At 40.1% G+C, this 24,222-nt stretch overlaps 1 protein-coding gene across 3 annotated transcripts; it reads left to right on the top strand.

Moving 5' to 3' along the window:
• Positions 1-2,512: 2,512 nt before the first annotated feature.
• LOC146316295 (tyrosine-protein phosphatase non-receptor type 5-like) lies at positions 2,513-22,545 on the top strand. Of its 3 annotated transcripts, XM_084734944.1 has the most exons (15): positions 2,513-2,848; positions 2,959-3,027; positions 8,984-9,093; positions 10,835-11,111; positions 11,740-11,862; positions 11,981-12,076; positions 12,355-12,611; positions 13,952-14,144; positions 14,600-14,684; positions 15,037-15,116; positions 15,308-15,445; positions 15,953-16,063; positions 17,503-17,663; positions 18,759-18,872; positions 21,216-22,545. In XM_084734944.1, the coding sequence occupies exons 4-15, from the start codon at positions 10,842-10,844 to the stop codon at positions 21,307-21,309; spliced, it is 1,722 nt and encodes a 573-aa protein (XP_084591070.1). In that variant the 5' UTR covers positions 2,513-2,848; positions 2,959-3,027; positions 8,984-9,093; positions 10,835-10,841; the 3' UTR covers positions 21,310-22,545. The 3 variants fall into 3 exon arrangements, with proteins under 3 accessions (XP_084591070.1, XP_084591069.1, XP_084591068.1); XM_084734943.1 differs by lacking the exon at positions 2,959-3,027; XM_084734942.1 differs by having other exon boundaries at positions 2,513-3,027.
• The last annotated feature ends 1,677 nt before the right edge of the window (positions 22,546-24,222 follow it).

Here is a 24,222-nt window from a genome sequence, read left to right as displayed (position 1 = left end):
GGAGCAACAGAGGGGGAGGGGGGAGAGCGTAGGAAGAGAGAGGGACCGCGCTAGAGGATAAGCAGTGAGAGCACGGGGACAAGAAAAACGACAGAAAACCGGAAAAAGAGTGTAGACCTGGTCTGCGTGATGATGATGATCATGTGTTTGCTACTGAAGATGAGTGAGACGTGGGGTGAGAGAGGTGGGTGGCAGAGCCTAAAACTTCGAGGCAGAGGAGGTGACGGTGGGTGGTGTTCACTGCTCAGTGATGTGTTATGATCTGACACCCCTCCCACCCCTACACACACACACACACACACACACACACACACACACACACACACACAAATGTGTTTTTGTCACTTAGGAGGAAAAAAAATGCCAATGTGTTAATCTATCGCTTAACACTTTCTGACTTCCCTACTCTATATGTGTCTCTCAACCCTAAATCCATTTTTTACTGAATATATAAGCCTTTAAGACTATAATATGTAACATTTGTGCATCAAAATGTCTAAAAATTCTAGACATATCTTATATATTTTACTGAGTTCTTTACTTACATTATCCTGAATTTATTATTTTCTTTATTATCCTGAAGGTAACATTGCATTTTCTACGAGCAGCTAATTGCAAGAAATTCCAGGAAAATACGGAATACATTGGATGTGTCAAAGAGTGAGGAAGGAAGATGGGAAATGTGATTAAACATTACTAGAAGAGTGCAGATCCCTGTCAGGCAACAGATGGTGAAGCACTTACAGCAGTACTACCACTATTGCCAGATGCAACCAGAGATTTGTAAATTTGCACCAACATTAAAATGACCACCACACATGTTGTCTGTAGCTGATGTCATACTGAAGCAGTTGTTGATCACTTGCAGCCAGTTAAGGAGAGTGAGAAGTCAGCTGGCAGCGGTTGTATAATACAGAAGAATCAAAAAATACAATTGCTGTCTCACACTTGCATGTCTCCACCAACCAGTCAAATTACAGTTTATACCCATATCTGTCCAGATGTAGTGTGATGAAGTTTGAAGAGGTCTTTCACAAGACAGTCATGAATGTGCACAAAAAATTAAGCTGATTGGTCCAGTAATATTCGAGATAAACTCTGGACAAGCTGTAGGTTCTGTGATCACATACACGCTCACTCACACAGGCATGTGCACACACTCACGAACACACAGAAGCGATTACATAATAATATGAGTAAAACTTAATATAATGCCTATTTATGAACACGTATTTCTGACTGAGTTATGTCAGATTTTCATCTGCAATGTTGGTTGCTTACCAATAAAGACAACAACTCCCATGGTCCTACATTACTTCATCGTCAAACTACAACTTTTGCTTTTGTTTTATTGTGAGAGAGAACTTACATTCTGAAACCCCAACCCTGTCCGTGGATCTCAGCCCCAAACCCATTCCTGCCCACTGAAGACACAAGTCTTTTTAATAAAACATTATTTAAACAGGAGTAAATCGTACATTTGTTACGGACTATTTTCAGTGGTGGATTAAAACACACTTGTTGCTCTGATTTATATTAGTAAGTATTATTATGAGTCTGAGTGTTTACAGCAGCAGGATGGCACATGTGGGATAGACTCAAAATAAATTACAGTGCCCATGTTCATGGTAATGAAGGACTGTGTCACTTTGTTCTTTTTTATATTTATGAGGTCTATGGCATACTTGTTAGTAGACTAAATTTGTTGATTTTGGCATTTTTATTTGTTGGCAATAATTAAAATAGAGAATATTACAAGCCTTATCCTTTGACCTTAAAATCTGCTAGTTTAGCATGTTGGGTCCATCTTTTGTCATTGGGTTCCAATAATGTGAGTGTGTAAACAGATTACTAACAAACCTTTGTTTTTCATTTAACATGAGAGAGACCCCTGGGGACAAAATGTACATATTATGGGTTTAAAAACGAGTACTTAATATATTGATCCATCTTTAAAAAAGGCTTAATAATCTTTGAGAACAACTGGGTACTGTTGTTACTATTTTCAGATGTGGGTTAATACACATTTGTTGCTCTTATGTGTATTTACAGCAGCAGGATGGTGTATGTAGGATTTACTTAACATAAACCAGAGCGTTCATGTTCATAGTAATGAAGGACTGTGTTACTCGGTGCAGCGTTGTGGCTCATTGATATGTTTCAAATAGTTTTTGGACAACAATTAAACTATATTTGTTGGTAAGCAGTGCATTGTAGGAATTTTTTATAGGGTTTGTTGATAATAACAATATATTGTTTAAAAAAAACACCAGCCTTGTCCTTTTGCCCTGAAATGTAATGTTTTAACATGTGGGGACCTTTTTTTATAGGCAAGTCCCTGTAATGTGAGTGTATGAACAGATTTATGTGCTCACAATGTGATTAATACACACACATACACACACAGAGACACACACAGACTCTCTCTCCCTCTCTCTCTTGCTCTCCGGCTCCCTCCCTCACTCCCTCGCTCTCCCTCATTCTGGCTCTGTTGCCAAGGCTACCGTACAGCCTCTTGCTGCATATACCTAGACGAAGCGGCCGCCTGTGGATCTCTCTCTCCTCCAGGATACAAACAAAAGAAAACCCATCAGACTTTTATACCTCTATCTCTCACACACACACAGACACACACACCCACATTTGCAGATTGCGTCTCTCCTAACCTCACACACGTCCTCTTGCCTCTCTCTGTCGCTCTGTCTGCTTCTTACATGCAAACACATTCCTTCTTCTCCCAGACAGAGGAGCAGTAAAGGGATTGGCGTGGTTCTTGGTGTTTGGCTCCTGGTCTTTGGCTCGGAGGGAGCAGGGCGGCAGATGGCGATGTGAAGACAGGCTCAGCCAGGTAAAAGGACTTATCCTAACCAGACTTAAGGCTCTGGGTGAGTGACTGTTCCAGCCTTCCTCTACTCCCCTTGTCTCTCCCTCTTTCTTCCCCTCTCTGTGCGACATGAGGTGAATACCAATTCCTCAGCAAAGCCCCCATGGTTCATATGGCTGCTGCGCTTTCCTGGCTGTAAAAAGGTAGGGATCTGTGATGTGGTGTGTTATTAAAACTGATCATTTGCCAACAGGTTGATTCTTTGATGTTGCTGTAACTGTGTGTTCCCTCTCTCATCCATTAAGCATTCAAAGCTTGATTTCCTCTGTGTTGTATCATGTCTATGTGACAATGTGGGAGTTACCAGAGAGAGATGCAACAGTCCACCTCCCTGGGTGATTCATTACTAATCCATCCAGCTCTGCACTGTGTGGTCGCTCTAGCTCACCGTAGCCATGTACGTGATATGAATGGTGTTTTGTCTTAGCATGAATGACTGCCAGAGAATGCCATTCCTGCACTGGTGTTTTTGATGCAGTGCAATCATGTAACATAACTCTTTGTCACCAGGAATCCAAATTTATCTCCAGCTAGTCTGTAAATCAATTCGCTATGCAGCGCATTTCAATTATTCATACAGTATAGCTTGGGCTGAATTATAAGTTTATTTGCGTGTTAATGAAATTTCTCTTTGAAATGCCCCTGGAGCTGCTGCAAGAGATTGTAGGAGTGTATGTAAACAATAGAGCTGATTGATTATCTGTCTTTGTGATATACAAGAGGAAGCTGCAGGCTTGCTGGGTGTTACATTTTAAGGTCATTGTGAGCTTATGTGTGTACTGATATCAAGATTTTTGTCCGTGTGTGTGTGTGTGTGTGACAGAGAAAGGTTGATGAGGCAGGTCTTGGCCCTCGTGACTTAATCTCACGTTACCACCCCATCATCACTTTCAGTAAGAGCTTCCTCTTACCTCGTCTCCCTGCCACATTCAGCACTTCAACAACAACAACGCTCGATACTTCACGCGCTTGTGATTCACCTGGAAACAGGACAGACTGAGACAGATCTGTAATGATGGGGACACATCAGACAAAGCAAAGCAAATCCTGGCCATTCATTTTTTAAAAATAGAGTAGAAAAGCAGATTTGAACACATTATTTTTCCACTTGGAGCATCAGGAGTGTCCATTAAAACATGAGCCAGCTGTTACCAAAAGAAAAAAAAAAAAAAATAGAGACCACGTTAATTCCCCATGTTGCTCCACGGGACAAAGGCCGTGGGCTTATTGTATGGTTCTGTTTAGCCTCAGCTGGATGTTGGGTGCTTTGAATGGACGCAGATCAATGGCAACACTACACACATACTCTATTTGAAGACTGAGGGGGTGGTGTTTGTAAGGACCCAAAGACAGTAGACCTTCAGTGAGGAATGAGGCTGAATCAGCTGTCAGGTTTGTCGTGTTTACCATGAATCCATCTGGCCTGGTTGTATATGTTTTTTTTATCAGAATTCTTCATAAAAATAGTGATGTAATTTGAGTTTATTCATCATTAGACTGGTGAAGGTGTTTTATTTAAGTTAAACCACATCCCGCTCTTAAGCGCGGCGTGGTATTGTTGGGCATGCTTTGATTTTATGTAATTTTGATTGACAGCATCAATGTTTGTTGTGAGCTTCCAAACAATCAACAGGAACATTATGTATAAACTAAAAACAGTCAGATTTTCATCACTTTTTTGGCCTTACTGACAAAAATCACATTGACCAAAACCACAGAACTTTATTTTAAAGCTATTAATGTATAGTATATAAACAATATATAATAAATATAATGTTTCCAAATGTCTAAAAAACACTGAACATATATGTTATACATTTTGTTGAATGATAAATGTTTCCAACAATGGTCTAACAATGAGAAATCCATAATTTATTCAAGGCAACAGTGTGTACTAAGCGCTAGTTGCTGTAACTCCTGGGAAAACACAGGATATTTGAATGTTAGCATAATGTAAATAAAACTCACCATAAAACATCATGTCGTCCATGAACATGATTTCTGCCTGAGTTTCTGAGTCACGTCAGATTGATTTTCAGCAGCAATGGTGGTTGTTTAACCATGAAGACAACTCCCAGGATCCTACTTCATCATCAAACTACATCTTTAGTTATCAATGTGAGACGACCCCGAACAGCAGAATTTACATATTATGTCTTTAAATTCTAGTGGAGTTTCCAAACATATCAAATATATGCATCAACTAAGGCTGAATTTTTATAAAATTATGTACTAGACATCTAGAATACTTCTATAAAACCCAAATAGTCTTGAACTGATGTTTTTCTCTGTGTTAACATCATATATCTTCAATGAAGAGCTGGAACAAGCTGACAGAATATACATGAAACTGTCATTAATAGTGTGACATGATGCAATTTTAACTATATCAAAGCTGAAAGAGAAAACATGAGAAGAGCTGTTTCTTAAAGGGTTAAATCCATGGCCATACTTACCACTGAGGACACTGAGGTCATGTCCTTAGTGTCATTTCTGGGCCACCAAGGTTGTTATGTATATATGAAGAATATATCTGCAAAAACAGATATATCCATTTTTATTTAGTTTCTAAGGAAAACTTAGTTGTTTTGATGAAACTATTTTTTTCAGTCTTCAAAAATCTTTTTTTTTTTTTTATTATGCACTCAGGGTAATATCAATCAAACAAGTGCAGGTTTATTCATTTTGACAGTGGCATTTATCTGTTTCTGAAAATGTTCACATTAAAATTTTTCTTCCAGGATTCCTGGCAGGGACACAGCATGTTGGGAAATTAAATACAGATAATGTCCAGTCAACAGTTTAAAGAATTTGAAACTTTATTTTTTCTGCCTGGTCAAAAAAAAAAAGACTCATTCAACAAAAATTACAACAGGCACATAACAAAGTACAAAACAGTACTGAGAGCTAATAATGATAATAACAACCATAATCAAAAAAATTTTAAAACTAAGGGATAATGGTGGACATTAGAATTTGAATTCAGGGGGATTCATCAAAAATGTATATTATATGCCCATAAAAGAACAAGAGCTATCAACATCTACATATCTGGAGATTATAGAATTTGTCTGGTCAAACTTTTCTGGGGGTTTGGAGGCTCAAGACCTCAGTATTTCTAAAAATCCAAGCTTGCAGCCCTTGTTAAATGTACCAGACGATTCCCCAAACAAGCACACAGCAGTCAGTCTTTCAGTGACTGAAAACAAAGATATTTACCTCAAAGGATAAAAGCAAAGAGAGGCAGAATTTTTTAGACAAACGTGAATATTGTCACTGCTCTCCCAGTGCAGATGTATGTTTGTGTTTTTCATTTTTCATGCAGTGTGTGTGTGTGCACACTACACTGTGTTGGTTGCCACAGTTACCAAAACGCCAACCTCACTGCGTCATTGCTTGAGACAACCTTCACACAAAAATGAGTCGCTTCTCCTCCCATTCATCCCTCCATCCACTCATCTACCTGTCCATCTATTGTTTTAAAACAGAAGCAGCTTCTCTTATACAACACAGTCCGTGTGTGTGTGTGTGTGTGTGCGTACTTTATATGTGTGTGTACATTGTATGTATGCACATTGCCATGACTACAGGCTGGGCTAACTGGCGTCATCACTTCAAAACCACCTTCGCAGCAAGCAAAGAGAGATAGAAAAGGACTCACAGCAGCTCCCCTTGGTTCAACACCTGCACCCTCACACACACACACACACACAGACACACACACACAGACATATAGCTCCTGCTACTGGTGTGGTCTCATATTCCGCTGAGCTCACCTCATTCGTTCAACAGGGTCCAGTGGCACAGAGGGAGAGGAGGGGAGATGAGAGAGAGGAGAAGGCTTGACTTCATGCATACTGATTGGACCGGAGCAATCTGAATGTATTTCTGAGGGTGTCTGCTGCTTAGTCGGGCTCCAATCGTCCCTGCGTCCTCCCAGGAAGGCAGAGAAAGAAAGAATGAAAGAAAGAGAGAGGGAGAAATATTGACAGTTTACTGTGTCACCTTACATCACCATCCTCCGCTCAGGAAAGCACAGCTGGGAGCTGACAAGGGTGCTACTCTGATCCATCTTTAGATGAAACTACAGTGTAGATTAGCAAACCTGTCTCAGCATGACCTGTTGAGTTTGAGTCTCAAGCTATCTCTACTGTAGGGTAGACCGGGTGCAAGTGTAACATTTTTTACATTTTTACATAAATTACTTGAAATACACTAGTCATTGTGTGATATGAGAAACATATATATATATATATATGTATATAGGGGTGTAAAATCCACTCATGCATCCAATGCATCAGACTTTAATGTGCTAGATATGAGTGCATCAGTTCAGGTGGCCTGTATCGGTAAAAAGCTGAACACGAATCGGAAGCAAATCGATGCTGCACTAGCGTATCGATTACATCTCATTAGGATGCACATATGTTTCATTTTTTCAGGGAGCTGCTGCTGTAACTTTCCTCCGTTTTCTCTCCTCTTGCCTCTGCCTGCACCGCTCTCGCTGGACGCCTGCTGCCGCGCTCACACAAAACAAGCGCTCCCTCCTCCCTCTCCTGTGTCTCCTCTTCATTTCATCAAAACAGACTGCACTGAAAACAGCGACAGAAGTGACATTGTATCGCGTCGCACACAAGTGTAGAATAAGTTTGGGTTTTATATATTGCTGCAAATCATTTATGCAAAACGTCTCTGACAGCAGAGTACAGAGTCACGAGTCTGACCCATGGAGACATCAGGTCACTGTGAGAGCAGGTAAAACCAAGCATCACTGTTTCTCCACACTAATCAAAACCACAACACTCTTCATATGAAACAGAGCAGAATATTATCTTACTGAAAAAAATACTAATATTTTAATGAGTTTTAAAGTTTGTTCAACACGTTGAACATATATCGAGCTATGTATCGAATCGGTCTCAGTCAGTGAGATACACACCCCTAATATATATATATATGTGTGTGTGTGTGTGTGTGTGTGTATAAATATATATGCACACTACTTAATGAAATTGCAATATATAGACTACAAAAAACAGTACAGACACTAACATCTTTGCTTTTGTCTTCAATGGGAGAGGGTACAATCTGCATTCACTCCTGGGTCAAATGACAGCAGTAGTGATGGGTATTTATTGGCTCCAGCTCTGATCAGCAGTGATGTGAACACCACACCCTAGTGGACATGCTATTTTTGTCCCTTTGAGGCAGAGTCATCTCTGTCAGTAAATACTGCAGCTCTTTTGCTCCTTTTTCATACACATGTGCTGCTTGCTTGAGTTTGCGCCTGCCTGAAGGTGTGAGCATCTGTAAAACAGTGGATAAATATTTTATTTCCTGTAAATTCTTTGCTATAAAAGTTCCCTGCTGTTTATATAAAACCTTTTATTATGAAGTAGGAAAACAAGGGAATGTTGGGTTTTCATCGGCGGTAACTTAACGTGACTCGTATCAGTAAAATAAAGCTGATACCTGAAAGTATGAACAGTGGTGGAGGAGACAAACTAAACTTCAGACCACAGAGATTCAGTCAGAAGCTGCGATTTGAACACACAGACACTTTTAAAAATGTTGGTGTCTCTGCTCTGCTCAGCTGCTCAGACATGACTTGAGTCTTGGCTTTCCAATGCACATCCAAACTAAAAAAAAAAAAAAACAGAGATGCAAACTTGTCTGCTGCCAATATGTAAAAGGTCTGTCACCTATTTTTAGTGAGTTTTTTTTACCTTTAAATGTCAAAACAGACAAAAAAGGTGTATTGGGCCATGTGGCTCATAACTCATTGTTACAATTGGTCGAGATCTTGCAGCATAAAATCTTATATTCTACTTAGCAATACATATATTAGCATAGCTTGTTCATGTTAATTTAATATGTATGATAATATATAATAATCTAATATAACTACTGAGCATGTGCAGAGTAAGCGTCATCACTCTAGCTTATTTCTGATTGGAGGAACTGAGTGTGTTACAACTGCCCCCGGTCTCACCTATGTGTAGCATTTTTTAAATTGCATTTAAATGACCGCCTGATTCTTTATTTTTGAATTTTCAACACATGAGATATAATGTTTGGCTGTTGTCATCTGTCCTTTAGATTTGACTCTGCCTCACAATGGCTGACAACGGCTGGTTGCCACAGGATACAGGATTTAACTTGATCATGTGATGTGACTCCCCTCCCCAGTTCCCTGCCATCTATCATAGGTGAGTCATGTAACGATGGGCTGTATATTTTCTTTTTTCGTTAACCAGTAAGTCAACTGGGAAATCTGTTCTGTATTGTTGGTTGGTAGTCATTGATGAAAATTGGTTCCAAACTCGCGCGTGACAAATTTAGCCATCAGCAACACATTCAGACAAAAGTGATATGTGCGCAAAACAGTACACCAACACTTTCACACGGGCCCCCGCATTCACACATCCGCACAAACCACGTGGCAGTAATCAGCCAAATGTACAAAACACCTTTATTAATGGTTGAAGGACAAAAGTGTAGGGCGTAAAAGGGCTTTGAATACACTGCTGACTGATACAGAGAGGCTGTGTGTGTGTGTTGTCAGTAGATGATAATGCTCAGGACGGATGAGAGGGATGAGAGCCACTCTGTTGCCAAGGCGACGGACAGGGCTGTAAACACGCTACCCCTGACTCATCTCTCCACAATAGGGCCTCTCTCTCCCTCTCTCTCTCTCTCTCTCTCTCTCTCTCTCTCTCTCTCTCTCTCTCTCTCTCTCTCACACACACACACACACACACACATTCACACAATGGAGTCCAATCTGAGGGAGACAAGAGGATCCGGAGATGAGAGCCACTCCAAGCCGCTTAGCTATACATCTGAATAGGCCTGAAGAATAAGCGCAACCCTCTCTGTCATAAACATGCTCATTTAAAAACACACAATCAGACAAACACGCACAGCCTAACACACCAACGCGTAATTGACCTGGAAATCAATATATAGTTTTGTTAAATTTTCTTCTGTGCACGTGTATTAAAACATAGCAACAACAAGCAACACTGCAACAAAGACAAAAATATGGAAATGTGATTACTTACTAAGACATCTTAATGATTGCATCACATCAACATAAAAAAAAACCTTTGAAGTTTTAAGTATTTCTGTGTGCTACATATTGTTCACACAAGGTGTCTTATAATAACTCTGGGTCAAAAGTCTCAAAAACAATACAAAATAACACCACCCACACTGGCCATTGGGGTTAAAGCAACACCTCAAGCACACACTATATTTCAGTCAAAAATTGTGTTTTGGGCATGCTTTGATATTGCATGCTTTTATCACACTTTTATTTTTTCTTTATAATTTTGTCAGATTTTCAGATAACATACATGGCAAACATATAAATAAATGTAAAATGCAGAATCAGAATCCAGCTGTAATAATCACTGAAAGACATATCCGGAGATGTGCAGTATGATGTGTTTTAAATACATATTTTTTAATTTGTATGTTGCTGGGCAATTTTTGTCCCCAGGTTTAAAGTGTAGAAAAAGAAGCTCATTATGAACTACCATATTTCATTTGTGATCATCATAACCACTAGCTTAAGGATGAAGTCTGTTTTTGATGTTTGGTGAAAAGCTCCCTGAAGGTCTATAATCAAAATATGATGGGATGTTACAGCTAAGGCAGGTTTACTGACGGACAATAGAAACCTGCACCATGTTTCCACACCTAAATGACAGATTAGGTTGATCGTCAATGACTCCCAGAATGATCATATATAATAATATCAGTTCATAGAATGTATTTTTGTATTTTGAAATTAAAAGTTTCTTGTATTTTGATTGAATACATTTTTTTCTACCAGTATTTTGTATTTGTAGTATTTGTAATTTGTAACAAAATACATTTTGCTGTATTTGTGCCCATCTTTCAACATGTCAGATACCTTTAACACAAAGGAGCCTCATTTAACAGGGGGATCATGACCCGCCGGCTGAGCAGCTCCACCCGTTCCCACACCGAGGACTCCATCTTCTTGAGGCCCGATGAGGACCCCGTCTGGTTGGATGAGCCCACAAAGGCTGAAAAACTAGGTGATGGAGTCCCTAAAAAAGACGGGCTCCCAAATTGCAAAGACAGACCCACAGGTGACCAAAGCTCACAGGGAGAGGAAGTCTTTATGCACAAGGTGTACGCACTGGTGATTGAGATCCACTGCTGGGCAGCACTGTTTGTCGTCTCCCAAGTCACGGTATGTGTATAGACTTGAACTGAAAGAAGAAAAATGTGTTTTTTGTTGATTTTTATTCAAATGCCTTTTTTAAACTAGACTAAAGTTAAGATGACCTTCCTGCACACACTCAGCATGTAATGTAGAGCACTATGACAAATCCACAGTAGTGTAATTGCACAATTAGCAATGCAAATGATGCCTTAACACTTCAGCATGAGGTATTCTCTTCACTTGACCCCTATTTTTCCACAACGATTTTCTTTTCATATGTCATTACATTACATGCGCCATATTCTCTAACGTAGTTGACAGTGTACTTTATTCTGGCAGAATCTGGGGCTTAAATTGGACACCTCTTAATATTCATTATCATCTTTGTCTCTGTTGACTTCATGTTTGATTCATTCAAGAAAAAAGGGACAGGTGCAATGTTACCATATGTAAGAAGAAAAAAAGGCTTGTAAATGCGGTCTTGATTTTAACACCAGACTGCATGTGGTCAATTTACATATTTTTATGCCTGCATAATAAGCTATCTTCTTTTTTTTTTATCTGTTTGCATTTCACCTGAGAGCAGCCACATCCTGCCTGATTACCAGTGCATGAATGACTGGCTCATCTCCCTCCCTTCCTTCTCTCCTCCCAGGGGTACTGGGTGTTCTTTGTCGTGGAAGGAAATGGACTGCTCTCTTCCATCTATAAATCCCTGCAGGTCATCGACTTCTACCTTAGCTTCGTCTTACCCTGCCACCCAATTTTTGGAGTGGATGTAAGTGTCGGTCCTGGATCTGAGCTGCTTGTTTTGGAAGCCTTGCAGATATGCTGAATCTAGTGTTGGCTGAGTCTAACTGCCTCTTCCCTTGTCTTTCTGTCTCTGCACCGGCCAGTCTATGGTGTTGATGAGGGAAGTCGTAAACACCAAACAGCACAATTGGATTGTCCATGGAACTGCAGGGATTGGTGTGGCCATCTGTGTTATCATGGTAAAACACTGGACAGACCATTCAGCTCTCACCCAAAGCTTGTTTTTATGCTAAATTTCAAATATTTGGACATTTACATATGAATATGAGATTGTGGTGGGTGTTTAATTACTGTTATTTACCATGAAGGAACAGTCTGAAGGAAACTACATTGACTGGATCATTACTTTCTTCATTTGCAGATTGGCTCGTTTCTTGCTTGATTGATTTGTTTATTGACCCCATTTGATGGGAATAAATGTTGCTCACTGCTTCCTTCCTCCCACTAACCTCCCCAGGTCGTCCACATGGTGTATAAGTGGCGTTACGGCACTGGCTTGTGGTCGACAGGAACGGTGTCACGGGACACTGGTGATCGGCGTCAGTCTGTAAGCCGCCAGCCCTCCTTTACCCTGTCTGAGTGGACGGACGCTCAAGAGGATCTGCTGGACATAGACCCCGTGCCCCAGACACCTGTCTTTGAAGTGGGCACAGACACCAGGACGGAAGGGGACGCCACCACCCTTACTGTCACGCCAGTGGGGCTTCAGGAGAGGTTAGTGTGGCCAGCAGAGGGCTGCAGGGTGGGGAGTTTGTTTGCTTGCATTCATATCTAGATGTGTAGAAAGGCATCAAGGTATCAGTCTGGCTTTCTAATGACCATAACTGTAAAACTATTCTGTTAACCATAGTAAATGAAACAATGCGACAGTCTTTTTCTTGTCTTTTTCTGTCTTTCTTCTTTTCTTATACCTTTTTTGTTAGTTTATGCAACTCTGTGTCAGACGTTTGACACTGAACACGGTGTTCCTCAAGGAAGCTTTCTGGGTCCAGTTCTTTTTCCTTCATACATGCTCCCTCTGGGCAACGTAATTAGTCACCATGTGAAATATCATTGTTACGCTGATGATAAGCAAATTTTTATTTCTGTTTCACCTGACAAACACAGTTCTTTAAAGGCTCTTATTACCTGTCTCTCTGATATTAACACTTAGATGGGTCATTTCTTTTTAGCAGAAAACAGAAATTATACTTGTGGGTCCAAAAGGCACTGAGGCAGATACTAGAGTCAGTGATACTGTTATACTGTTTTCACCCCAGAATTAGCATGTATATGTATTTTTAAAGTGCCTAAACCCACCAAAATTAGGCGATTATCCCTTTTCTCATTGACTCTATGATTCTTTGTAATATATTGCTAACATATTGCTGGAAAGCCGAGACTCAACTCATTATTTAACTGATTCACGTTTGTCTTCAGCTGGACAGGTGATGTGTTAAGTTTCTGCTGATAATTTTGCTTCTCCATAGTAAAAACTTTTAGATAACAAAATATCAGGGACTTTTATAATGAAGAATTTGTAAATGTTTATCCACCATTTTACAGTAAATACACACCTTCAAACAGGTGTGAACTCTGCTGCAAGCCAGGCAACAAATGTGCATCAAAAAGGAGCAAAAGAGCTGCAGCACTTATGACAAGGGGTGAAAATGAGCATATCCACCTGGTTGTCATGTTTTTATCACTGCAGATCAGAGCTATCCATGACTACTACAGAGTCATTTGATGGGACTGAATGCTAATTAAACCACTTCAATGTTTTTTTGGGGGGGGGTTGTCCAGTGTAAAAGAGGCATTACAGACTCTGATCTTAAAATTTATCACCTATTTTAATAAAATGGTCACAAAAACATTTTTTTCATCTGAGAATCGTTGCCAAAATTGTATACTTATTATTATTTTTGTTGTTGTTGTTATTATTATTACCATTATTGTTGTTACTACTACTACTATTGCTACTACATTCATGGCTTTCAAATCCATAATTGTAGATATTGCAGCAAGATAGGTACACACATACTGTACATCTGTGTGACCCAATATGTATCACACAGGAGGGGCTCCAATGTCTCCCTGACCTTGGACATGTGTACACCAGGCTGCACTGAGCCCTACGGCTACGGAGCCCAGCTCTCCCCCAGAGACCAGTCGGCCCAGGAGTACCTCCGACAGGGAACGCACGTCCTGACCCCTGCCATGTTACACACACGGGCCATGGATGACCAGAGCCTGCAGGCTGAGTTTTATGTGAGCAACAGCAACAACAGCAGCAGCTCATCCACCTACACGCTTTAGATTAACAGGGATGAACAGAGGCTCACCGGAAGAGACGCACACTGACACACAGAGACGCAGGCACAAATGCACACACCCACACACACACCCCAGCGGAGATCTGCACACACCCGTAAGCTTTTCCACTGTCTGTTAGTGGGCGAAGGAAGGATAGATACAGGCATATTTGCATACATAAACCCACAGAGGATCCCAGTGTCTGCTAGGCAGAAAGATTCATGATCATAGACAACTCGTCTATGGACTTTCACTCACATACAATTAGACAGCAACAGTTTAGTGCGAAGGGCAGTGGATGACTTAATGTTGGATATTATTTTCTTCTGTAGCAGTTAAGGCTAGGACTTCCCCTCCAGTTCTGCAAAGACTGATTGTTATTGCACCCATTGTTCTGTATCCATCGGCAGGAAACTCCCATGAACTTTGTGGACCCTAAGGAGTACAACTACCCCGGGTTGGTGAGAAAGAACCGCTACAAAACCATCTTGCCCAGTGAGTACAGCTGGAACATGAGTTGGAGTGGTCACAAAAAGGAGAGAATGCAGTTGTGAATTATGTAAAAAAAAAAAAACTCTCTTCGTGCTGCTTCTCTTTAATAATTCCACATTCTCATCAACTATTTAGCTCAGTTGTGTCCGTAAAAGGTTTGTTTCTGTGCACCAGAATATTGATACTCACACTGAGACACGGCGCACAAAAAGACATGAACCAACTTGTAATAAAACGAAGCTGCAAGATGTAATAATATAGTATGCATGCATCTTCTCCTGCTGTTAGATCTTTAAATTACAGCTCATCTGTCTCTCTTTCTCTCTCATGATAATCTCATACTGTCCACCTCCAGACACACACAGCAGAGTGATCTTGAAATCACAGGATGAAGATGATTTCCTCACTACCTACATCAATGCTAATTACCTTAAAGTAAGTGAACAGTAAAATATTGCCCCATCACAGCTCTGTGAGGTGGCCACTGTAACTTTATTTATGACCCAAACGCAGTGAACTCATATTCTCAGTATCTACTGCCCACAGTCAGTAGAAGCAGATCATTGTAGCCAAATGCAGCTGAAGAAAAGACCGGCCATGTTTGTCTGTATGTAACTGATGTGCAGGGTTACAACGATGAGGAGTGTGCGTACATTGCCACCCAGGGTCCCACGGTGAACACAGTGGGGGACTTCTGGAGGATGGTGTGGCAGGAAAGAAGCCCGATCATAGTGATGATCACCAACCTGGAGGAGAAAAACGAGGTCAGTGTGACGAAACACAGAATGATGTTGATGATGATGATGCCGAAAGATGGCAGTCAGCATGTCCCCAGTTTGGAAAAGAAGAGAGGAGTACCAACACATAAGCTCGACTATGAACTGCTGTGGACAGGGTCAGAACCAAAATGTATTTTAGCCTCTTAAACAAGTTCTACATAAAAATAAAAAAAATATTATCAGGTTAAGTGTACACTATATTTAGAATGTAGAAATATGGAAAGGCTGTCTGATGGAAAACTATAGCAATTTAAAAAATAAGTGGCTAAAATACCCTTTGCTGCTGATCCTGTCCACAGCAGTACATGACGTAGCTTCCGTGCCAGTACTCTTCTTTGCTACTCCCAACTGGGCAAATAGATTGGCAATTGTCAGTTGTACTTCATGCAACCCCACATCAAATAATCTGAACTATCCCTTTACTGGATTGACACATGAATTGATACATGGTTGGGTAAAATAATTTACTTGAGTGTCTGTTGTGTCTTGCAGAAATGTGCAGAGTACTGGCCCGAGGACACTGTGACACACGAGGGGATCGAGATCACCGTTGTCTCGGTAACCCAGGAGGATGACTACAGTCTGAGGGTGTTTACTTTGAAGGTAAGACCCTGAAAGATAGTTGTATGAGCTATATGGTAACACATCAACATGCTAACACACGTACAAGAACAACCCTAATATGCTAAGGTTGAGATGGTAATGTTTACCATGCTCTCTTAGTCTTGCATGTTAGCACGCTAATAAGCAGTAAAGTAAATAACAACAATAAAAAAAGCAAACACACATTGCAGGATAAAGCACTTCTGAAACAAATGAGTTTTCAACATGTCAACTGATTCTGCAATTTCTGTAGCTAGGGGAACCGCAAAACCTCTGTCAACTTTGGTTTTGAGATTTTGAGAAAGCCAGGTCTTCTTCAGTCGACCTCAATGCTCTCACTGTAGTCCAGGGACACAATAAGTCAGACATATAAAGTGTGGTCAGCAAAGGTAGCGCTTCAAAGGTTATTAGATGGGTTACATGGGTTATCAGATGGGTTATTACGTAGGTTGGTCAGCAACAATAAAGGCACTTGGATACATCCTCTGTGGACCAAGAATATCAACACAAAATTTAATGACAATCCATTCAGTAATTGTTGAGATATTTCACTGTGGACTAAAGTGGAGGAACAGCAGGCCAATAGTGCTATCGAAAAACTGTTTTTCCACTCTTACCTGGGGTATATCTGTTGACAAGTGGCTGAGAGTGTGTTGAAATTCTTTTTTTCAGATGATTAGTTGTGTCCACACGTCTGATCTCAAGATTAATTTTAGACTGTGCAATAAAAAACATGATGCACTTCATTGTTGACTTGACACTGCCCAAGTTTTCGTTCTCCCAAAGTAAATGTTTTTATCAGAGAGTTTCATCAGACTCAACATAGACGTGTGTGTTGGGGAGCGGTTTGCTCATCGTTCCTGATATGGCTGTACTTTTCGGTTCCATTCATGTGTTCATGGTGGGTGCCTAATTTCGGGTCACAGTGGCATTGGTACTTAGCAAGCCAAACATGATAATTCACTAAATGCAGCCTGCATGTGATTACCAAGCATCAGGGGATCATTATATAACTGAGTTAAAAGCTTGTTGTTTATTCGACTCCTCTGGTTTATGTTGTCTATCTGTTAGATTAATGATCATTGTCAGACTGACCCTCAGGGAACAGAGGAGGCAGCTGATGGATTTGATTATGTTACAACCCAAGGGAGGAATAGAGTATGTAACCTCTTTTTTTATAACCCTCACTCTTTTTTTTGCCATCTTGCTCTGCGTTCATTGTTGTCGTAGCAACTAACACCAAGGTAACAATTTGGATATACATGCAGAGCAGCAGGCTGATCAGAAATGATTCTCCGCGTCTCATGTGAATGTGCGCACAAAATGACTACATCCGCATTTTATACCTGAATGTCCATCTCTGTGTTTGTGTGTGTGTTTGTGTGTGTGTGTGTGTGTGTGCGTGTGTGTGTGTGTGTGTGTGTGTGTGTGTGTTCCAGTGTGGGGGTGAGGAGCGTAGTCTGCGGCAGTACTGGTACACCTCGTGGCCTGATCAGAAGACCCCAGACAAGGCTCCACCTCTTCTGGAACTGGTGCAGGAAGTGGAGAGAGCCAGAGAGGAAGCCCCGCCCTCCATGGGCCCTATAATCGTTCACTGCAGGTACGAAGTTTATCATATAGTATTGAATAAGGAACTGATGTTAAACCTGCAGTGTGAAATTTTTGTCTCCTCCTTCTGGCATTGAGAGAAATTACACCAACACAGTTGACGCATGCATGACGTGGGGGGGGGGGGGGGGGGGGGGTTAAATCAGATGATAGTTGTAGTTTCCTTCATGTTACTCACAGAAACAAAAAACTAAATACAGAATATATATATATATATATATATTATATAAAAAGAAAACTATCTCATGTAGTATTAATATTTGTGTGATGTCTTGGTGTACCACTCTAAGACAACACTTGCAAACATTACATAACACTCATAGCCCCAGAAAGTCTCAGGCTCATGTTCAGAAATATTTACAAAAAATGACATCGCCTCAGTTTTATGAAAATAATCAATTATTTAGGTAACATAAATGTGATAGCTATATAGCCTACTTCAAATATTTTACAAATACCAACCTGTCCAGGAGCAGCAACACGATATCCATACCTGTCCTCAGCCCCTTCTCTTCTTTTAGCCTTCTCCAATGATAATCCGCCCTCAGAAAGTTGAGTTTCTTTTTTATGTAGAGAATCCTAAAGTTTTCTTTAACTATTATTTTGTTTTTCCATAACATTCCTCTCTCCCACCCTCACCTCTGACAAACCAATTATTTGCTGTCTGTAAAGTTACTGCAGACAGATTTGCAAACTCTGGTAAAATACAGAGATTTACCTGATGCTGATGGGCTTAATCAACATTGTGTGATCTCATTTGTCAAGGCTTTGAAAGTAACAGATGTTGATTCAGTGTAAGACTCCTACTTTACATATATAATAAATTCATGTTGATTATAGATACCCTCCCATAGGGGAAATTGCCCAGTTTCTCTATACTAGAGGAACAGTTTCTACAACTGCTTTTCACTGTAGAAACCACTTGGCAGAGCAGAGTCTTCTTCTAACCCTCTACTGTCTGATTTCCCCAGGGAGGATTTGACATTAATCAAATTAGTGGGATCGGTGCAAATCAATACACTGATCATCCATTTTCTCCTTCTCTGTCCTCCTCCGTCCCTTTACCCCTCCAATTTTTTGTCCACAGTGCTGGAATTGGTCGAACTGGCTGCTTCATCGCCACATCCATCCTGTGCAAGCAGCTGAGGACTGAGGGTGTGGTTGACATCCTGAGAACCACCTGCCAGCTCCGTCTGGACAGGTGAGACAGTCTTAGCTTCTGTCCTTTCTCACGTCTATGTTTAGTTGTTGGCAACAAATCTTTGTCTGTTATGGGAAAAGAGCCTAATTGAAGTTTCAGTTGATCTGGTTCCAAATCACGAGCTACAGAAAGTCACTGTGGGCTTAAGTTTGAATATTTTACCACAAAATGAAACATGGATTGAAATGTGGACTTTATAAGACTAGCAGTCAATGTGTTACAGCATTTAAGTCAATCACAGCCTCCTTGCAATATACTGACATTACTGAATTAATAATTTTATACTTCCAAAAACCATAAAGTGGTCACACAATTTCTCAAACAACACAACGCAAATGTTTTTCTAGCCAAGTGAAGAGTATTAATGAGACAAATATGAGCACAACATTTTAATAAATATCAGACATCTCAAGACATTTTGAGTTCTCACTGCAGAAGAACCATAAATCTAACTAATAAATTATGACTCTGTTCCATTTAAGTGTCCCAGTAAACCAGGCTGGATATCCTAAATGCACAATAGCAAGCATAAATAGAACGCAGCCATTATTACTGTTATAAGGTGTCCTGGTCCATTGTGTTGCATGGGCTGTTTGAGAAGATGTGAGTTTATTCTTTGCCGGAGCTGTTAAAAGAATGACCCAGTTTGACTTCAATAAAGTACAAATTGAAGCTGAATTGAAAATATGAGAGATCAAAACTGGGACAAACAGCTACAATAACTTCTACATTTTTACAGAAGCACATAATCTGTCTCTGTAACACAAAAATGAACAAAAACAGAAGTAGCCAAAGCAATCAGTCTCAACTTAGAAAAAATATAAGTAGTATATTACTTTATTCTCTGTTTTAAAATAGCAATAACTTAATTTTAAAAGGGTCTCACAGTCACTTACAAGAAACTTACACAAAGACATTTGACATTTTTGTCACTTAGCTGACCATCTAATACAGGGGTTCCAAAAGTTTTGATGACTAAATTCCCATGTAGAGAACCAGCATATGATCGAGAGTCGCACAAGAAAACCCATGAACTTATCGTAGGATGTGTGAGGCAGAAGTTTCTCAGTGAGGTGAGAAGTGGGCGGCCCACTATTCTTTCTTTTGTTCACACTTTATTTTGCAGTACTTTAATAAGACTAACAAGCTGTACTTTCTATTAAATTTGACAATAACTAGAAATAATATGTTCTTATTAGAAGGTAATTAGGGACACATTGCAACAGAATTGTATGATAAACTAAAATGTATTATTTTCCTTTTTAGACTCTTATTAGACTTTCATTGAGGGTATTACAATAAGTCTGTGCAGTCAGCCATAGATAATTTTGGCCTTTACCTGTTAGATCTGGTTCACACATTGTTTTTGAAAAAGAAATTTATTATTTTTTATTATTTCACTTTAGATTACAGTGCAGTTCTGTTGTAATGTGTCCCAGATTACCCTCTAAGAAAGTCTAATACAGGTCTAATACAAGATCTAATACTGTCAAAGAAAGAAGATATTATTTCTAGTTTTTTTCTAATTTGATAGAAATTACAGCTTGTTATGTTATTAGTGTACTGTGAAATAAAGTGCAACTTTTTTTAAATTAGTCTCACGAGATAAATATGTCCCAAATGGTTTACTCTGTCAACATTTGCAAGATTCAGCGTGATTTAAAACCTCACTATAGATGGTGTTTTGAGTCATTTTGAGCTCATGAAATCCTTGTTTTTTATAAAGTATGTTTTAGTGTGTAGTACATCTGCAAATGTAGGCTACTGAAAGTGAAAGTATTGAAATGAAATGATTAAAATATTATGCATCAGAGTGCTGGACGGGTCCAGTTTTGCAAACGCACACCCCCCCCCCCCCCCCCCCCCCGAAGAGCTGAGAAACAAAAGCCGACCAGTTACCAGCAATAACCTCTTAGTCAAACCCACTTAAACACACATACACAGTCACTCACTTGTGTTCTCAATTGGTGCAGTGTCTGTGCTCCTGCAGCTGTCGATGTGTTTCCATCGTGACAGCAAGTCTAGTTTGTAGCGATCAAAAGCTAATACTCTTGGAGACTTTTTACAAGCAGCAAAGCCACTGACAGCGTTATTCTCAGATTTTTTGAGTGCACCAAAATCCTCCCTTTTGGTGATGTATTGAACATAATTTGGTACTCTCCACTGGCTACTATTGGCTTTATGTCATCCATTTTAGCCAGCAGCTAGCTTACTCTACTCATACTCTAATGTTTAACATTGTCACTTGTTTAGTTTAGCATGGCTTCATCCATAGAGCCAATCTGTTAGTGTAGCTTAACAGTTTTTTCCCATCTGAACTATTGTGTTTTCTGTGTTTCACAGAGGTGGAATGATCCAGACGTGCGAGCAGTACCAGTTTGTGCATCACGTCCTCAGCCTGTATGAGAAGCAGCTGTCTCACACTGCTGAAGAGTAGAGTGAGCGCTACAGCCACACCCAGACCGAGACACACCACTGTACACTGTACCGCCTCTGGTGGTATGCACCACTGTACCTAGCATCATCTCAATTTCACCCTTTAACAAGTTCGAACCATGCTAATCTCTTCACCTAGGACAAGCTCCTTCAGACAGGACTGAACGGTTCAACAGTGCTTTCTGTATGTCTTTGAGCAGAACAAACGTAGGGAGGAGGGATTTGAGATAGCCCCCCCAAAAGTCAGGATCAGACACTTGAGTGTCATTGATCCATCGAGTCCTGGAGAGTCGTAACAGTCAGGCCCAAAATAATCCAAGCCCGCACACCTGACATCATATCATTTGCACTGCTGAGGTTTTTATTACGTTACTGTAGATGACTCTCAGTCATCAGGGCCTCATTCAGTACTTGGCCTGAAATAGCCCCCTCATGTATTGTATGTACAGTTATCAAAAGGTTAAACTGGAGCTGAAGTATAATCAGATCACCTGCAGCGGTGTCAGTTCGCTCTAAGTTCAGTCTCCTTAAGTTAGTGTCAATAAATAGGGCCCTTTACAGTATAAATGCCAGCATAATTTAAATCCACAGAAGTGATCAAATGCCAGCCTAATATTTAACACTATATAGATGTAAAAGTTCAAATGAAATATAAGTTAACTCATATTTTCTCATTGACTCTCACTTTTAATGTAAAAAATCATTACAGAAGGCCTGTTTCAACTTTCGATGCATTCAGGAGCCACCTCATCTTCAGGTTGCATGGTGCTAAGTGTTCATTAAAGGCATGTGCAATGTTATGGAACATAGGAATGTATAACAATTAGGTTATTAATTAACTGATTAGGATTTCTGTGCAATCTACAGTATTACAGTTTTACCATGCTGCCTGTGCAGTCCTCATGGCCCATGATGTTTACAGTAAACAACTCCTGCATTAAAGGCCACATAGACGTACACTCAGAGGCGTCACAGAGCTGGCGACACTGAGGCAACAGAGGCCAGAAATAGAATCAGACCGTCGGAAAAATCAATGCAAAGCCCAATCAGAAAGCTCTGGAGAATATGACATATACACACAGAGATGTGTGATTCATAAGAAAGCAAAACGTTGCATAATGTTCTTGTAAATCAACCCTGATTCCAAAAAAGTCGGTATGCTGTGTAAAACGTACATTAAAAAAAGAATTCAATGATATGCGACTCCTTTTTGACCCATATTCCACTGGATACAGTGAAAAGACAAAATATTTAAAGTTCAAACTGACAAACTTGTTTTTTTTAAATACACTTATTTTGAATTTGATGCTTGCAACACATTCCAAAAAGTTGGTATAGGGGCATGTTTACCACTGTGTTACATCACCTTTTCTTTTTTGAGACTGAGTAACCATTTGCCGTGCTATCTGTGCACACTAACTGTTGAAGTTTTGAAAGTGAAATTCTTTTGCATTCTTGTTTGATATACGAGTTCAGCTGCTCAGGCCAGTCTAATATATGAAGTCTTTTACTACGAAGTCTCGCTGTTGTAACACACGAAGAGTGTCTTGACATTGTCTTGCTGAAACAAGCAGGGAAGTCTCTGAAAAATACGTCGTCTGCATGGCAGCATATGTTGCTCCAAAACCTGTATGTACCTTTAAATGTTAATGGCACATTCACAGATGTGACAGTTACCCATGATGCCATGGGCACTAACACATCCTCATACCACCACAGATGCTGGCTTTTGAACTTTGCGCTGCAAAGAATCTGGATGGCTATTTCCTCTTTAGCCCAGAGGGCACAACATCTATGATTTCCAAAAACAATCTGAGGTGTGGACTCATCAGACCAAAGCACAAACACTTTCTGTCAGTCCATTTAGATGAGCTCGAGAAGTTTGTGATACATGGTACATGATACTCTTTCCATGGTAGAGTCAGAATTTGCATTTGTAGATGCAGTGACGAACTGTGTTTACTGACGAAGGGTTTCTGAAGTGTTCCTGAGCACATGTTTTAGTATCCTTTATACAGACAGTCAGTTTTTAATGCAGGGATCCCTAAATTCCTTGCACTTGGGTGTCGAAAAACGTTGATCTTAAACTGTTAAACTATTTGCCCATGCAAGTCTTTCACCAAGTGTTGAACCTTGCTCATCAATGCTTGTGAATGACTGAACCTTTAGAGAATGCCTCCTCCATACCCAACCATGATACTGTCACCTGTTACCAGTTAATGTGTTTACCTGTGGGATGTTCCAAACAGGTGTTTTTTGAGCATTTCACAACTTTCGGTTGTCCCTGTCCCAACTTTTTGAAACGTGTTGCAGGCAGATCCAGATCAAATCCAGAATGAGTGTATATTTGCAAAACACAACAAAGTTTATCAGTTTGAACATTAAAAATCTTGTCTTTGCACTGTATTCAATTGAATATAGGTCGAAAAGGATTTGCAAATCATTGCACTCTGTTTTTATTTACGTTTTGTACACTGTCCCAACTTTTTTGGGATCGGGGTTGTCCCATCACTATCATGAAGTTTCTCACCCTTAGAGTTACATACTCTGTGATGCCTCTGCTTTCAACAGTAGCTTGAACACATCCGTGAAGTAAGAAGCCCATGATTGTTGTATAGACAGGCCAGGCCTAATCTGTATGAAGCACAATAGACCAACTAAGGTTGTCTCTGATGTTCAGCTGTAAAAGTTCTTTTATTTTTCTGTATTGTGTTTTGATTGTGTTGAGTTTAATGGATTGCATGTGCTGTATGGGACTCCATAGGTCCACAATCAAAGCGACGTGATTGGTTGTCCTGCTTTTTGTTGTGTAAAAGGGTTTAAGCCTATTATATTGCTTGCTCTCGGCCAATGCTTTTGATACAGTTTGCTTTTGTGAAACCAACCAGAGATATTTTTAGAACATTTTGATACA

Source organism: Lutjanus erythropterus, chromosome 13 (genome assembly GCF_056507025.1).
Source record: "Lutjanus erythropterus isolate fLutEry1 chromosome 13, fLutEry1.hap2, whole genome shotgun sequence".
Classification (NCBI taxonomy): domain Eukaryota; kingdom Metazoa; phylum Chordata; class Actinopteri; order Lutjaniformes; family Lutjanidae; genus Lutjanus; species Lutjanus erythropterus.
This window is presented reverse-complemented; position numbering and strand designations above follow the sequence as displayed.